Source organism: Heptranchias perlo, chromosome 25 (genome assembly GCF_035084215.1).
Source record: "Heptranchias perlo isolate sHepPer1 chromosome 25, sHepPer1.hap1, whole genome shotgun sequence".
Lineage (NCBI taxonomy): Eukaryota > Metazoa > Chordata > Chondrichthyes > Hexanchiformes > Hexanchidae > Heptranchias > Heptranchias perlo.
The window spans coordinates 44,872,695-44,890,502 of record NC_090349.1 but is presented as its reverse complement, the minus strand read 5'-3'; the positions used below and the strand labels follow the sequence as shown (position 1 = coordinate 44,890,502).

At 37.7% G+C, this 17,808-nt stretch overlaps 1 protein-coding gene across 5 annotated transcripts in view; it reads left to right on the top strand.

Annotated features, from left to right (window-relative positions):
• The window catches only part of sfswap (splicing factor SWAP), an 86,064-nt gene that overhangs the window by 35,810 nt on the left and 32,446 nt on the right, over positions 1-17,808 (top strand). For all 5 annotated transcript variants that reach the window (XR_010967224.1, XM_068006190.1, XM_068006189.1 and 2 more), the window contains exons 11-12: positions 5,987-6,161; positions 6,802-7,014. Coding sequence is in view for 4 of the 5 variants with exons in the window: in XM_068006190.1 (XP_067862291.1) it covers positions 5,987-6,161; positions 6,802-7,014 (388 nt within the window). In the remaining variant the exon portion in view is untranslated. The remainder of the gene's footprint in view (positions 1-5,986; positions 6,162-6,801; positions 7,015-17,808) is intronic.

The window sequence follows — 17,808 nt, the reverse complement described above, 5'->3', positions numbered from 1 at the left end:
TGCTGCATTCTGTATGAATAAAAGTTTCCTCCAATCTTTATTCAGTTTAGGTAGTAAAACACATTTTTTTTAAAAAACACATGTAATTGAGGAAGCTTATGCAGTTGGTGGAAATCAGGTGTAATAGAAGGAAATGGACATCCGTTCATGTTTAACTATGAACAGTGACCTGAGTATTTTTGAAGATAGAAATGAGTTTGTGTTAGGATGTGTTAATTAGGTTTAGCAGCATGGGTGATTAGATGTGCTGTCTGTTGTTTGTTTTCATTTTCACAAAGATTCTCATTTCTGTAATAAATAATAGCCCCCGAAATCTCTCAGGATATAAATAATTGTATCAAGAAAATCTTTCATTCCAAAGGTATGAGACTGGTTTGTTCACGTTGAGATATTGGTACAGGCAATAGTGTAGGAACTGGGTTTAGAGTCATACCAAGAATTGCCATTACAAATGGATTACTAAGATTGTTTTGTTAGGGTATTGGAACAGTGGAAAGAAGTAATTGCTTGCAAGACTGCCCCTATTTTCAGGTTTATCGGCCATGAAACCTAATTGACAGAACAGTAAAATGTACCATGTTAGTCATGAGTGGCTTTGTGTCTCACGGATCAGTATGTTTTCTCAGGTTGTAAATTTACAACATGAAATAATTCCACGTTTATGATAATTATTTTGTAGATGGATATAAATCCTTTTGGATTGAGAATCTAGAAATCTGCCATAAGTTTGTTATAATTCGTACAGCATTAAGGAAGTATCAAGATTGTGGTGAGCTTCAGAGCTGACTTTGCTTAAATGTATCTGTGGGTGGTGACAAAATTTGTTTTATGTGCCATACAGTTGTACCGGAAAAAATATGTGCCTGGGAATATGTTAGATAAGAAATTGACTACAATGTGCTGACGCCTTGAGTGAGGGGGACCACACAAGCTAATGAGCGAGAGTTACAATCGAGTTATGCAAGTCTGTTTCGTGAAACTTAAATATTAGTTGCAAAGCTTTGGGCCAGTCTGCCCAGCCCACTCCTATCTGCAGAATGTGAAATAATCCATTGTTTACACTGCTAAACTCAGAATGGTGAACTTGATAATGTGAGGCAAAGAAATCCATTGCATGAATTTTTGATGGGTAGTGCAGCTGTTGCATTCTGTTAACATCACCTAAAATTGCACAATTTAATCTCTTGGATTGAAGGGAAGTCCATTTAATAACATCGTCCTCACAAGTGGCAGTGTTTGGCACAGGACAGATTAGAAATTGGCAATTATGGTAGTGCTCGGTAAAAATTGGCTTTGGAAGTGGTACACACCTGGTGTAGTTATTTAATTTGAATATTTGTTTTCTGCTTTTCTACTCTGTTAGTCACCTAAAGCTGTACCAGTCAGGATCCAAGACGTGTGCACCAGAATAATACTTAAAGGGGCTTCTTGGCTTTTCAGAACAATAATCTTTCTCATAAACCACTGGCAGCAGATTGTTGATTTATTTATGACTGATTTTAAAAACATGTACGTTTTTAAATTATGACATATCTTCATTTAGCATAATACACCTCTTCAGAATTCTATCATTTTGAACCTTGCTTATTCAGAGAATAAAGTAGAAGCAATGCACTGACTGAAACAACTTAAATTAATATAGCACCTTTAACATAGAGAAACATCCCAAGGTGCTTCACAGCGACATAATCAGGCAAAAATAGACACCGAGGCAAAGAAGGAGCTATTGGGAGGGGTGACCGAAAGATTGGTCAGAGACAGTGCAGAAACAGGCTATTCAGCCCAACTGGTCTATGCCAGCGTTTATGCTCCACACGAGCTTCCTCCCAACCCTCTTCTTCTATATCCTTCAGTATATCCTTCTATCCCTTTCTCCCTCGTGCTTATCTAGCTTTCCCCTTAAATGGATCTATGCTATTTGCCTCAACTACTCCTTGTGGTAGTGAGTTCCACATTCTTTCCACTCTTTGGGTAAAGAAGTTTCTCCTGATTCCCTATTTATTAGTGACTCTTATATTTATGACCTCTAGTTTTGGACACCCCCACAAGTGGAAACATTTTCTCTGTCTGCCGTATCAAACCCTTTTATAATGTTAACGTCTATATCAGGTCACCCATCAGTCTAGAGAAAAGAGCCCCAGCCTGTTCGGCCTTTCCTGATAATTATATCCTCTCATTCTGGTATAATCCTTGTGGATCATTTTTGGACCTTCTCTAATGCCTCTTTATAATATGGAGACGAGAACTGTGCACAGTACTCCTCGTGTGGCCTAACCAAGGTTCTATACAAGTTTAACATAACTTCTCTGTTTTTCAATTCTATCCCTCTAGAAATGAACCCTAGTGCTTGGTTTGTTTTTTTAATGGCCTTATTAACCTGCATCGCTACTTTTAGTGATTAGTGCATCTGTATCCCATTTAGACTCTTATTTCCAAGCAGTATGTGGCCTCCTCATTCTTCCTACCAAAATGCACCACCTCACACTTACCTATATGGAAAATCATTTGCCAATTACACACCTGTATTTTGTCACATTATTTGTATTAACTTCATCCCCCCAATTTCGTGTCGTCCGCAAATTTTGAAATTGTACTTCCGATTCCAAAGTCTAAATAATTAATGTAAATTGTAAACAACAGTGGTCCAAGTACCAGTCCCTGTGGAGCACCAGTCCCTGTGGAACACCACTTCCCACCTTTTCCCAGTCTGAGTAGTTACCTTTAACCCCATCTCTCTTTTCTGTTTTGTTGCTAATTTGCTATCCATTGTTACCTGTCCCCTGACTCCATATGCTCTGACCTTAGTCGCAAGGATGTGGTACCTTATCGAAGGCCTTTTGAAAGTACAAATATATTATATCTACTGCATATTACCCTTGTCTGCTCTTTCTGTTACTACTTCAAAGAATTCAGTAAGGTTGGTCAAGCATGACTTTCTCTCTTGAAATCCCTGCTGACTATTCTTTATTATATTTTCGGTTTCTACGTGTTTTTCTATTACATCGTTGAGTAAAGATTCCATTATCTTTCCTACCACCAACGTTAAGCTAATTGGTCTATAGTTCCTTGGACTCGTTCTTTCTCCCTTTTTAAATATAGGAATCACATTAGCTGTCTGCCAGTACACTGGCATTATTCCCTTTTCTAATGAATTATTTATATATAGCTCTCTCTGTATCTATATATGATATATATATATATATATATCATATATAGATACAGAGAGAGCTATATATATATATATAAGCTATATATGATATATATTATATGGGATAATTATATATATTATAAATATATATGCGTGTGTGTGTAATAGTGCCTCTGCTATCTTTTCCCTAACTTTTATGCATGGATGCAATCCATCCGGACCAGGGGTTTTATCCTCTAAGTTTGATTAGTTTATCAATTATCTCCTCTTTTCCCCCCCTCCCCCCTTTCTATCTTAAATGTCTTTATATCTTTTTTGATCTCTTCTAATATCATATCCACCTTGTTAGTCTCCCTGGTAAATACTGAGATAACTATTCAGTATTTCTGCCATTTCACTGTCATTACCTGTGAGTTTATCTTGTGCAACCCTTGGTGGCCCTATCACTATCCTGATTTTTCTTTTGTTATTTATGTGTCTGTAGAATACTTCACTTTCTTTTTATATTCCTCGATAATTTAATTTCATAGTTCCTCTTTGCTTTCCAGTTGTTTTTTTGACATTCCTAACCTCTTCATTTCTTGAAGGCTATGATGCAGACATTGGAAATTCATCCTATTGATTGGTGTTATTTGATTCTCTACATTCTTACTAGTAAGGCGTTGAAATCTAATTTGTACTTTAATCACAAAACTAGGTCAGATAGTGCACACACATTGTAGTCAGACTTTAGTGTTATTTCTGAGAGCCAGTTTGAGCAATGTGTTTCATCTTGCTGGAGAAGGTCAGGGTCCTATGAGGCTCAAATAACATTCAGTTCTAATAGAAAACCTTTATTGCCCAATTGCTGGTGTTGGACTGAAGCCCTCCAAGCTGAGATAGATCAGAAGAAGGTGGTTAAGTCACTAACTTGAAGGAAATGTTGGCACAATCCTTGTCTGTGCCTTGTATATTCCTCTGCAAGGGACCAATCGTATTCTATGCTTTAAGGATATCATTAGAGATCTCACCTCTCCTTTCTCATGTCTGTTTTGCTGATCTGTACTGGGCCAGGAGAACTGAACACTGCGCATGCTGGCTTGTCAGTTTCCTGGCATGGAATGTTTCTGTATGTGCCTCTCATTGATAATCCCAGTCAGAGGGCATCTGTATTGTTTGTCCTTAACTCTAGTGCAAATGCATTGGCACTTGGATAAAGCAGCCTTAGAGTCGTCCTAAGTTTTTGCATAAACTAGATTATGGTGCCTAAATTTATTTGCCACTGAATGATTTCTCTTTGGGCAGCATCTCGTGGAACTTGTGCTTTCTATATAGATTGGCAAGTGCCCTTGGCTCTATCTCGGCAAATGTTTTTTCACTTGACTGAAACTTTGAGAAGTAATATTATTTAGTAATGAAGTTTAACTATGTAGTAGAATGTATTTCATTGTATATTTCATTGTATCTCTTATATGGTTAAGAACTGCCTAGAATTTTAAAGATTCATTTTATTTACTATGGCTTTCTCATGGGCCAATGTGCACAGGGGATTTTTTTCATTTCTGCAAGGCATGAAGTAATTTGCATGCTCTCACAAAGCATTACTGTGGGTGATCTGACTATTGTAGTACTTCTTTGATCTAAGCTGTCTTTAAAATTGTCAGTTTTTCATGGCAGATATCGTCGTACTTAGCTGTAATTTGTCTACAGCTAAGGAATGTTACATTAACACTTTGGTATGGTCTTCCTTATTCAAATGTAGCATAACCCTTGTACACAGTTTGTTTTCTTTGTGCCTCTTAATTCTTTATATATCAGCAGTGTCTGAGCTGTTATCTTTCTGTGGGGGGTGGGGGGGTTAATGAGTATTATGGAACCTTGGAGGCCACATATAAAGTTTAAATTCAGGTTGCATTAGTGTGCATTTACCTTAAGTTGCTGATGCTAACAGATCTTTGTCTTCTGATTTTGGATTTATAATCTAATGATGCAATAACACTCAGAACAGCCCTTTCCAAGCCTCTGAAATTCACACAGGGCAAGCCAGCAAGTAAGAAATATAAGCACTAAGAAAACTGAGCTGCCTGTGTTTAGAGGGCCAAATTGCTATTACTCGGGGGCTGCATGTGGCCCACGAGCTGCAGTTTGAACACCAGTACGTTACTCAATTTCATTTTATCTACTCTGTTTTCTACTGTCACTTCGGGCAAAGAACTGAGCTGTAATATCTATATATGGCAAGTGCACCTTGCGATGAGATTGCAAGACTGTTTATGGTTTTAGAGAGAATTTTTTTTTAAAAGTCATCGCCAGTTAATTCCCCAAGTTTTGGATGACTGGTTATTCGTTTGCATGCGCAAGTTGAACTGCATTTAAAGATAAGGAAAGCCAAAGATAAGAAATCATTGAGTTATGATGGGAACCATTTAAAGGGTGGTGCTGTGTAGCACTAATGTCCTTGAGCCATGGTATGGTAGGATGCAGAATTGCTACATGATGGTACATAGCACTCAGTCATGCTGACAGGTAGAGGTCAGGCATTTTCCCACCGGGTAGGAGGCAATATCAGCAGTATGTGATCCCAGACCATTCCTGCACCTTCTAGCAGCCAGTTACAAAATGGTATTGAACAGAGACCTTGGAGCAGATTTGTTTGCCTGGCCTTTCAGTTACATGAGTGAGACATGGCAACCTAGAGATAAAAATACAAAGCCACTAGAACTATTGCAGAAAGAGGGTTTAAGTTCTGTTCAAGGGAGTCGGAGGCCACCTTCATTGGCTGCTGTCTTCCAATTACAGCCCTCTGCAACATGTTACAGTATTAGTCTGGAGTGCCTTTTAATTTATCCTGTTTTATAGGAGATTGTAACATCAAGTAATCTCACTGTGTGTTCTGCAAGCAACGCTGCAGATGTACTGGACTTCGAAGTACAGCAGGAAGTGACTAGTACAAGTGTGTCTAGTATTATGATAACCCAAACAGACTGCACCAGTTCTACTGATAAGACTGTTAATGATGGAAAACTAATAAAAGGTAAGTGTAGGACTAAGGCAAATTATCTTGCAGAAAGCTATTTTACTACAGAGATTATAACTTTGAAATCTAACTAAGATGCAGATCTGTCAGCATGTGAAAAGAGAAAAGACAGGTTAACTGCTGAAGGGTCTTTACCCGAAACATTAACCTGTCTATTCAAGTGCTGATGGATGTGCTGCATATATCCAGCATTTTCTACATTACTCTAATTTAATTCAAGTTTAACTTGCTGCACTTGAAAAGTATTGAATGCTAATGACTATTGAGTACATTTTGTGTTAAAGAGTAAGGAAGTTGAAGCGGTCGAATGAATTTGTTTTGTTTGGTGTGTGCTTAATTTACTGTCTACTTCATCTTCATTATTTCTTAGCAAAGTGATGCTGAGTATATTAGACTTTGAAAACTATAATTTTCTCAGTAACTATGCAGGGTTTGCTGCACTGAACATTCTATAGACACCAAAGGGAATTATCATCTAGGTTTACGAAGGAAACTAGGTGCAGTAGATAATTAAGAATGTACATTCCATTTTGAAACTAATATAAATTTTCACATTTGTTCAAATAAAGAATTTTATATGTTTTAAAAATGTGGTTATGGGGAATTTTTTATTACATTCTGAATATTTTCCTCACAGCATCTTTTGCACCAATAAGTTTTGCAATTAAGGCAAAAGAAAACGACATGCTTCCTCTTGAGAAAAAGCGAGTAAAACTTGATGATGATAGTGATGAGGACCAGGATGCACAGGAAACGTCCAACAATAATTCAACCAAAGACATGGCTTCTTCCCTTCCTCCAGAGGAGAAGAAACCCCAGCTTACTGCAGAAGAAATTGAGGCTAAGCACGGTATGCTAACAGGCATGACATTTGGAGAAAATATGTTTTAAAAACGGATCATGCTCTTTGTGCTTGAGCTTTTTCGCTAAAATTAGATTTTGAGGCTTTATTTAAATGGGAATTTGTCCTTTTGATTCAAATAGGATGTTTAATGCCATGCCAACGATCTGTAATTGCCTTCCATGTTTCAGTTTTCACCTTTTAATTGTAGCACTTTTGTTTATCTCGTGGGTATCAATGCTTCTTTGAAGGCTGCATAGGTGCATGCAGTGAAGCCCCGTGGTCCCCACACAAAGCGTAAATCCATGTTTCATTAGTTTGCATATATCTCAAGTAGATGATATCAACATATCTTGGCATCCAGAATGAGGAATTACCCAACAATGACGTAATAGTGCTAAAAACAGACCTTTCCAAACCAGACTGTCCAAAATCAAGCAAGACAACCAGCATGTAATAAATAAGCACAAATGAGACTGATTTGTTTGGGTTTTTGGGTTGGGTTTCCAGGGCTCAGGGGCTGCATGTAGTCTACAGATGTTGTTTGGGGACCTCTGACTTGTAAAAGTATAAATTCTTAATGGTAGTCGTGAAATATTGTTTAATTTCCACTTGTGTATATGCCCTAACTTGTCTCATTGCTCGAGTTGAATTATCTTCACTCCATGAGAATACAAAGGAGACTTTTTTCATGGCTGCGAAGGAGAACTTCGAAAAAGAGTAGCTACAAGTTCCTTAAATAACTATCCTCACTACAAAATTAAAGTATGGGAGTAAATCGTTCCAATCACATTTACCCTCCCTTGTTCCCATGTCCCTTCAGCCCCTTTTCCTTCATCCACCTATCCAATTTAATCTTGAATGTAGACATAGTTTCTGCCTCAACCACTAACTCGCGAAGTGAATCCCATAGCCTCACAACTCTGTGAAGAAGTTTCTCCTGCCCTCTGTTCTGAATCTTACATTTAATCTTGTATCGATGGCCCCTCGTTCTTGACCCCTCGATTACTGGGAACAGTCTGATTCTATCTACCCTGTCTCACCCTTTCATACTTTTAAACACTTCTATCATATCACCCTGCAATCTGCATTGTTCTAAAGATAAAAGACCCAATTTTTCAAGTCTTTCTTTGTATTTATATTTCCTCATACATACCGGGCTGTATCCTAGTGAATGTACACTGTACCCTCTCTCTAAAGGCTCAGTATGCTCCCTATGGTGTGGAGTGCAATTGTCCTATTCAAATGTCCGATTTCAGACTGAGATGGATCTAAATGAAATATCAACATAAGAACAGGAGTAGACGATTCAGCCCCTTGAGATCGTACTTCCATTCAATTAGATCATGGCTGACCTGTAACTCAATTCCATTTACCCACCGTTGCCCCATATCCCTTGATAGCCTTACCCAACAAAATTCAATCGATCTCAGTCTTGAAGATTTCAATTGACCCACCATCCTCAGCCTTTTTGGGGGAAGAGAATTCTAGATTGCCACTACCCTTTGTTTGCAATTTTCCTTCATGTTAATTATAATCAGGCTGGGCATAGATGCCACTAGACTATGTATTCATGCTCATTGCTCGATTGAAAATATATATAATACCTTATAACTGTCTGCTTGTTGCCATTCTACTGTTTCAGGTTTTCACCTACACCGTTCCATCATCACTGCTTTGGTCTTCAATGTGATGGTTCCACAGCTAAGAACCATTGCATCACTTGTAGTCTCCAGCACGTGATGAATCTCATGCTGAAATCTGTGCAAGTCTTGTTCAGAATAAATTGAATATTGCACAATCTGTTCAGGAAGCCCAACTTTTTAGATGTTATTCATTTGAAGCTGATGAAATACATGAAAGTTTGGAGAGAGTAGAGCACTGTTTTCCTACTGTGTGTTGACGTGTTATAGTGTCTGGCTTATACGTTTTGTTTTGGTAGACAGAGAGTTGAACAAAATAAGATTTCTATATCCACATGAAAATGGAAGCAACTCCTAAGTATTGAATACTGTTTAATTTGACATGACCTGTAGTTTTTAAATGTAATTCAGTCCCCATTTTAAAGTCATTTTTATCTTTATATTTCCATTATAAATTCCTATGCCCACATTTATAACGGGATCTACTTTACCTTGCTGTAGTTACACCCTCCCCACCGTACAGTAAATGTGCTGCAGCACCTCCACTGGCAGGAAGGTGTAAATACAGTGCGGCAAGTTTACAGAAGCAGTTCCCATTATAAATGTGGACATTGGAATTTATAATGGAAAAGTTAACAGGAAGTGTGTACAGGTGTAAGATTTTTAATGTTTTCGTTATAGATATTTTAACATGGAATACAAAAGAATTTAAACAGATGCACTCATATCTCAAGTATGAGTGCATCATGTGGATATAGAGACCTGGCAGGTAACACCTGTCTGTCTGCACACTGATTGCCTTGGCAACGGGCAGTTGAAAAAACTGTCTGTAATCACCAAGCATTGTTCTGTGAATTATAAATGCGATTTCATTTCGAGGATTTCATTTTCACATCGTTCACCTGACGAAGGAGGAAGCCTCCGAAAGCTTGTGAATTTAAAATAAAATTGCTGGACTATAACTTGGTGTTGTAAAATTGTTTACAAATATCTCAAGTAAGCATACAAGACATTTTTCAGTGCTTTAGCCCCTGTGACTCGAAAGAGCAGATTGAGCGTATTTAGAATAATTGTACTACGTGTTGAGATTTCGCTATGCTTATGTTTGTTATACCATCTGGCCTAATCTTAAATGTAGCTTGTTAAAATGAAATTGCATTTGTTTTCCCAGTTGCACCATTCATTGTGAATAGACTTTAATTGAATAGGAGGAATACCTCTTGACCAAGGCCATTGATTTATGGTTTTCACAGAAAATGAATGGAATCAGGAATATGATCCCAAAAACACTGCAATCCTATGTAATAAAAATGGAATTTAACTGTTTTGTTCACTATAAACCAGAGGGCCTAATTCTACACTGATGTGGAATTGAAGAATACAATCCCTAAAATGCTGCTAAAAGTTCCAGGAATCTAGTGGTAAAAACAGCATTATTGTTTGTAAAATAACGGGCTGGTTACGTACTAATTAAACTGACCAATGCAGTTAAAGCTTCATATGATGGAATCACTGATCTGTAAATTAGATGACCATTCGATCATGAAGAAGGTGACTACCATTTTAAGTAATGCCCTAAAACCTATATTTCAGAAATAATGTAATGACAAAGCTCAGGCATGTATTACCTTAATCTACAGAATGTGACATGTAAATATTTGAGTACCCACTTTAATATTATACACATAGGATTTTAAAGAGCAACCTTTTAGGTGCAGTGGGTAATATTTTCTTGTTAGAAGTGCCACATGTATTTGTCCAGGAAAATTCTCAAATTTGAAGCTGTGAAGAACGATAATTTTGTAGAAGTTTGGTTGATTCAGAAAGTAATAAAATATACCTATCAGAGATAATACATGGCATAATTTTCATAAACTAATAAGTTACTTGAGGATTGCACAAGTACCAAGAAGTGAAGGTAGAGAAGTGTGCAATACCAACAGTGATACCGTGGTGCAGTAACGGATGTCAGCTGGGCTGGTGGCAAGGGGAAGGGGGGGAATTGCTCTGGGTTTTACATTCCTGCTCGTTATCCAGTGACCCCTGTTGGATATGCACGTGTGTGGATATTAAGGACAGGATTGGGTGCAGCTGTGATGCTCCCCAACACTGCCAAAGTTCACTCCTGAATAATTACCACTGGTGGGTGCCCAGAGTCTATAGATCCGAACCCCAGTGAGGTTAATGGCTTCACGAGGAGGGGAAGAAGACAAAGTTTGCCTGTAGTTTTTTGACAAGTGTTAAAATACTGCCCCTGAATTACGTAGGTGTATAGCTTATTTATAGCAGCAAACAGGAGTTAAATTAATGTATCACTATTAAAAACAAATTCTAACAACTGATTTGAACTTTTGAAAGCTGGATGTGGATTTTGCTTTGAGTGGGAGAACTGATTGACTAAAGCTCTCCCCACCACACAGTGGCACTGTGAATTTACTTTCACTTGCGTTGACTTTCCACTTCATTAAAATGTCTTGGACTGTTGTAAATATTTTTTAGTGTACAGACTGCTATGCATGCTGACTTTTCAAAACCGAAGCACTTTTTGCCCCCCAAAATCATTTTAAAGAAATGGAGAAGAAGCATTCTAATGACATGTGCAAGTAGAACCTCAATTACTGACATGGGGTGAGCATACGGGCTTTGTCTAGCCAAGGTGGTGGTGCCCATGTGTTTTGGTTCCGATATTTTGCCCTGCGATAAAATGACTGAACATGATAAATGAGTATTTTATTGAGTGGCTTTTGAATCTGTTTCTATATAGATTGGGTGTAAGACTACGGCTCAATATTGGGAAAAGAATTCTGTGGAAAGTATTGGTGGAACTTGAAGTTTTATACCAATTTGAAATTGAAAATGACAGTAGACTTTAGATTAATTGGACTGTTTTGTCCCAGTAAGAATCTTGCAATTCCAAGCACTGAGGACAAGGGGTGATTGGCTGTAGGATTGGAGAATTGACATTCCATCTGTTTCCTCCAGGGCTTTCTGTTTTTCTTACTCAGAATCCTCAGGTTCTGAATTGCAAAAGTCAGGGAAAATTGTTATATCCAGCAGGCTTTAACTCATACATCCTTTCCAAATATTATCCCCTCAATGTGCAAAGTGTAGATATTTTTGTTTCTAGTGATGTGCGAATTTTCTCCATTGATAATCTAACCGTGCTATGTGTTTGCAGTGATAATTCAAGTATTGTTTCTTTCCCCCCCCAGGATAATGTCAAAAACTGATTGCAGAGCTGTGAAATTTGAAAACCCAGTATGTTAGTTTCCTTTCGTGCTGAATCCCCTCAGTTTCCATGAATTGTTTAGTGTTCTTTAGTTGAAGAATATAAATTGTATATTGAGAATGAGAAGCAAATCTATATATCTAACTGCACCTCTACAAAAATAACCAGTAGCCTTTAGATAGGGTTCGCCAGCAGGTGCCACAATTCTTTGTTGCAGACACTAGATTTACCTTATCAGCATTCCATGGGGAGGGGCTCTTTATGATATTGTGCTTTGTTAAAGAAATATTAAGAGAATTTACAAAACCTCACTTCATGCCTGATGTAGGGACAAATATAGCAACCAATCTTTGCCAGTCACATCAATTTGTGTAAATATGGTCCGTGATTTGAAAACTAAAATATTAAATTTGACAATCCAATTTAAAAAAAAAACAAACAGTTTTCTTGTTCATACTCCCCAGTGACTGTTTTCATAAGCAGGCCACATCCCTCACAATCCGACATCTTTGTCTTTTGCTGTGCCTCGTAGTGATAATGAAACCCAGATCTCACGAGTAACCTTGATTGATGTAAGTTGTGGCCTGAAATTTACATAGGATCCACATAGGATTCCCACTGTGTCTTTAGGACGTCTAATGGGAAATACATAAACCGAGAGCTCGAGTTTTTTTTAGTTTGAACACCCTTCATAATTCCTAGGACTGGAGAAAACGGGGGAAAATCCAATTCTTTTGAAGATCAGCCAGCTGGCCAATTGTGACCAAAGGAATAATAATCTTTTGACACACAGCAATAGTACAAATTCTCTTAATATTTCTTTAACAAAGCACAATATCATAAAGAGCCCCTCCCCATGGAATGCTAATAAGGTAAATCTAGTGTCTGCAACAAAGAATTGTGGCACCTGCTGGTGAACCCTATCTAATTCACAATAATTCAATATACACAATTTACTTCACATCTCGATCAAAAGGTTGAGTGTCTGTCAGGGAGTCAGTGTTTCTTTTATTTGTCTGCCATAAGAAATTTCTCGTAGACACACGTTTGCTACCTGTTACAGCATATAAGATTTCGTACAGCAGTAGATGTTGCAGTAATTGAAACCCCAGAACAAAGCACTTTGGCTTAACACTGTCCCTTTGACTGGGTTTGTCACTATTTATAATGGGTAGTTTTTGAAGTGCCTTGTGTAAGAGAGAAACCTTTTTAAGGCCCATATAACGCATCCTTTCACATTTTGGTTCTGAACTGGGTGAGGCTCTGTTACCCTTGGAAGTTCCAAAAAAAACTGGACCAGACTTTGGTTGTATTTCACAAATTAAGTGGCTATATTCATCCCTGGTGGTCTTAGGAACAATTTTTGTTGTTTTCTATTTCATTGCTAAAGATGATTTTAGCAGCTTTTAGACTGCACGTTTATTGGAGCCCAGACTTCAAATCCAAGACTAGAAGACTTTGTTTGTTGGAGATGGTTATCATTAATACAATCTGATATGATTTGGTTTGAGCACAGTTTTTAGCTTTTTGACAGTGTCTCCATTCCAGATGGTTATGTATCTTTGGCAGCAATAAGTGATGTATATTTTTGGGAAGCTTGGCTGACCAAAGCACGCTCCATTATAACTCATACAGATTGGAATTTCTGATCAACGTCCCTAAATGCCACCAGCTTTTTTTTTTGCAGAGCCTCCTCTGAACTGGGTTTGATACTCTTTCAGTGGCCTCTTCTTTGCATTGCCCATTTATAAAAGTGTAATGCTAAATGGAAGTGCTATGTAAGGATTTCTTTAAAGCTTACTCGGCTGTTGTTTAAAAGCTAGAACTATCTGTGTTTGTATTTGTAGCATTTTTGGCTTTGCTGTTTGGGTTTTGCGAACATACACAAGTTTGCCTGCATTATCACTTATTTCCGAAAGGGTGCTTTGTTCCACTGAAAATTTATTCTGTGAAAATGAATGTCTGTAGCAGCAGGTTTAAAGGAAACATTTCTTTGAAATGCACCATTTGATCATACCTAAGCCTGACTTCTTGTTAAATGTAAACAATCTTACAACACCAAGTTATAGTCCAACAATTTTATTTGAAAATCACAAGCTTTCGGAGGCTTCCTCCTTCGTCAGGTGAATGTGACGAAGAAGGAAGCCTCCGAAAGCTTGTGATTTTCAAATAAAATTGTTGGACTATAACTTGGTGTTGTAAGATTGTTTACATTTGTCAACCCCAGTCCATCACCGGCATCTCCACATCATGACTTCTTGTTAGAATAGTTTTCCTCCTAAATCCAAGAGGACAGCATATTCCAAGTCTAGATGCCTAAAGCTATATTTTCTGTGAATATTAAACGTTTGCAGATCTGCAGATGTTTCTTACAAGAATGGAAAGTCAAGGTATCTTTGCTTTGTAATGATTTCTTAACGGTTAATGCATTTCATTTTGTCGCGCAACTCTTTGATCAACTTGTCTTGCCCTGTTCAACCCAGGATATGAAGCAGTGGAGGCTTTGCATACTCTTAACGTTCTCTGGATGAAATAGTAGCCTCTTGACCATACTTTGCACAAGTAGTCGAGTCCAACTATCTTTGGACAGAATAAATTAGCAGTGCCAGCAGGTATACTAGTTCAGCTAACTCAATATAGACTGGGGATCAAATCTGGGACTTTTCTGGTATCTTTGGCTATGGGTCAACTTGCTCAACTATTGAGGGAGGCTGCTTTTTTAAGAAATAGCTGCGACGTGTATAATAGAATCAATGCCAAATACATGGTCGTGCACCCGCTTTAGAGCCTCCATTAGGAAAGCTGTTACTGCACTCAATAATGCTTCCATGTGGTTTATGAAGCCCAATTTTTACTTTCATACACTTTTGTGTTCCGAGTAATAAAGCATCAATTACAGTTTATATTGGCTTTGTGTGAATATAGTCAAATTTATTGTGCTGTCGGATCAATGACCGTTTAAAAGTAGAATTAATGGTAGAGCTACATGGTTTCCTTAGTAAATTAGATTTTATGTACTTAAATGATTGTACTGATTGATCTTTGATGTTTTCAAATTGAAATGTGAAGTTTGCACGACTAATTGTCTGAAAATATCAGTGTCCATTTAACTTGTTGAGCTGCAGTTATTCCCCCAGCTGAACATTATTTAAGTAGTTCAGTACTTGCTACGTTCAAACTAAAGATTGAAATAGCAACAATGGTAATTGTGATTTATTTTGTAATATTCCCAGAATCTGTTCAATGGAAAGCTTATAATCTTGTGTACTATTATCCTTACTCTGTAATTTTTGTTGATTTCATGATGATTGTATATATTTCCTCCACTCTTGCACCAGTTCATTGAGGTGGATATTCTGAGCAGCATTGCTGAGAGCAGGCAGCAGATTTTGAATCTTGACCTTGGGCAGAATTGTTTTTGTATTTTGTGCACTCGCATCCATTTTTAATGAGGCAGGAAAGTGCTGATATATGCCAACTATTTATTGGGCATTTTGGTAATGTGTAGTACATTAGCTTGGAACAAAAACCGCCTGTTACTATTGAAAATGGGATGTGTTCTAAACATTGAACTATACAATGCACCGTGCTTCAGTGTACTTTGGCCTGTTCCTGATCTCTCATCTGTCCCAATACTGCTTACAGTGCCAAAACCCAACCATCACACACATTTAGAGATTCCAGCCATGCCAAGGGACAAAATCATGTAGAGACCCTGAATCAAGAAGAAATTTTTGCAACTGCAGTGCCATTTTGCCAACATAATCTGAATGTACAGCACAGAAACAGGCCATTTGGTCCAACAGGTCTGTGCCGGTGTTTATGCTCCACACGAGTCTCCTCCCTCTCTACTTCATCTAACCCTGTCAGCATATCCTTCTGTTCCTTTTTCCCTTGTGTTTATCGAGCATTTCCCTTGAATACATCTATGCTCGTCACCTCAACAACTACTCGTGATAGCGAGATCCACGTTCTAACCACTCTCTGGGTAAAGAAGTTTCTCCTGAATCCCCTATTGGATTTATTAGTGACTGTCTTATATTTATGGCCCCTAGTTCTGGTCTCTCCCAAAAGTGGAAACATAATTTCTACCCGATTAAACCCTTTCATAATCTTAAAGACCTTTATCAGGTCACCCCTCAGTCTTCTCTTTTCTAGAGAAAAGAGCTCCAGCCTGCACAATGTTTCCTGATAGGTATAACCTCTCAGTTCTGGTATCATCCTAGTAAATTTTACTTGCACCTTCTCCAGTGCCTCTACATCCTTTTTATAATATGGAGACCAGAACTGTTCACAGTACTCCAATGTGTGGTCTAATCAAGGTTCTATAGAAGGTTAACATAACTTCTCTGCTTTTCATTTCTATCCCTCTAGAAATGAATCCAAGTGCTTGGTTTGCTTTTTTTTTAATGGCCTTATTAACCTGCGTCGCTACTTTTGGTGATCTGTACCCCCAGATCCCTTTGCTCCTCTACCCCATTTAGACTCCTTATCCAAGCAGCATGTGGCCCCCTTATTCTTCCTACCAAAATGTAGTATGTTGAAATTCATTTGCCAATCACATGCCTATTCTGCAAGTTTATTAATGTCTTCCTGTATTTTGTTGCAGTCTTCCCTGGTTCCAGATTCCAAATCGTTAATGTAAATGGCAAACAACAATGGTCCCAGCAGCGATCCTTGTGGAACACCACTTCCCAACTTTTGTCTGAATGACTGCCTTTAACTCCTACTCTCTGTTTTCTGTTTTGTAGCCAGTATGCTATCCATTCTGCTACTTGTCCCCTGACTCCACTTGCTCTGACCTTAGTCATGGGTCCTCTATGATACGTTAGCGAATGCCTTTTAAAAATCCAAATATATTACATCTACTGCATTACCCTTGTCTATCCTTTCTGTTACTACTTCAAAGAATTCAATAAGGTTGGTCAAGCATAACCTTCCCCTTTGAAATCCGTGTTGACTATTTATTATATTTTCGGTTTCTAGATGTTTTTCTGTTACACCTTTGAGTAAGGATTGCATTATGTTTCCTACCACCAAAGTTAAGCTAATTGGCCTAGAGTTCCCTGGACTGATTCTATCTTCCTTTTAAAATATGGAAATCACATTAGCTGTCCACCAATCCTCTGGCACTATTCCCATTTCTAATGAATTTTTATATATATATGTAATAGTGCCTCTGCTATCTCTTCCCTAACTTCTTTTACTATGCACGGATGCCATCCATACCAACCAGGGGTTTTATCCTCTCAAAGTTTGATTAGTTTATCAATTATCACCCATTTCTATCTTAAATGTCCTTATGTTTTTTGATCTCTTCTTCTAATGGCATTCCCACCAGTTAGTCTCCCTGGTAAATACTGAGGCAAAGTAATTATTTAATATTTCTGCCAATTTGCTGCCATTACCTTTCGAGTTTATTGTGTGTATCCCTATCTGATTTTTCTTTTATTTACGTGTCTGTAGAATACTTTATTACATTTTATATTTGTTGATAACTTAATTTCATAGTTTCTTTGTCTTCCTAATTTTTTTAAACTTTCCTAACCTTTTCATATTCCCTCCTGTCATCATCTCCTTTGTTGTCTATGTACTTAGTGTATGCCTTTTTCTTTAGTTTCAATTTTGCCCTTATTTCTTTCTTCATCCGTGGTGTATCATTACTGGCTAGTTCTTGCTGTTTAGTGGGATATATTTCTCCTGGACTCTCTTGATTGCCCTTTTAAATGTTTCCCACTGCTGTTCTATTTTTTGTTTATCAGTAAATTTTTCCAGTTTATTTTCCCTAGTTCCATTCTCATCCCCTGAAAATCAGCTTTTTTCCAGTTTATTGCTTTGGTCTTTGTCTTACTTATGTCCTTCTCAATGTTTATCTTAAACCTTATTATGTTGTGATCGCTATTGCCTAGATGTTCCCTACACTTATTTATC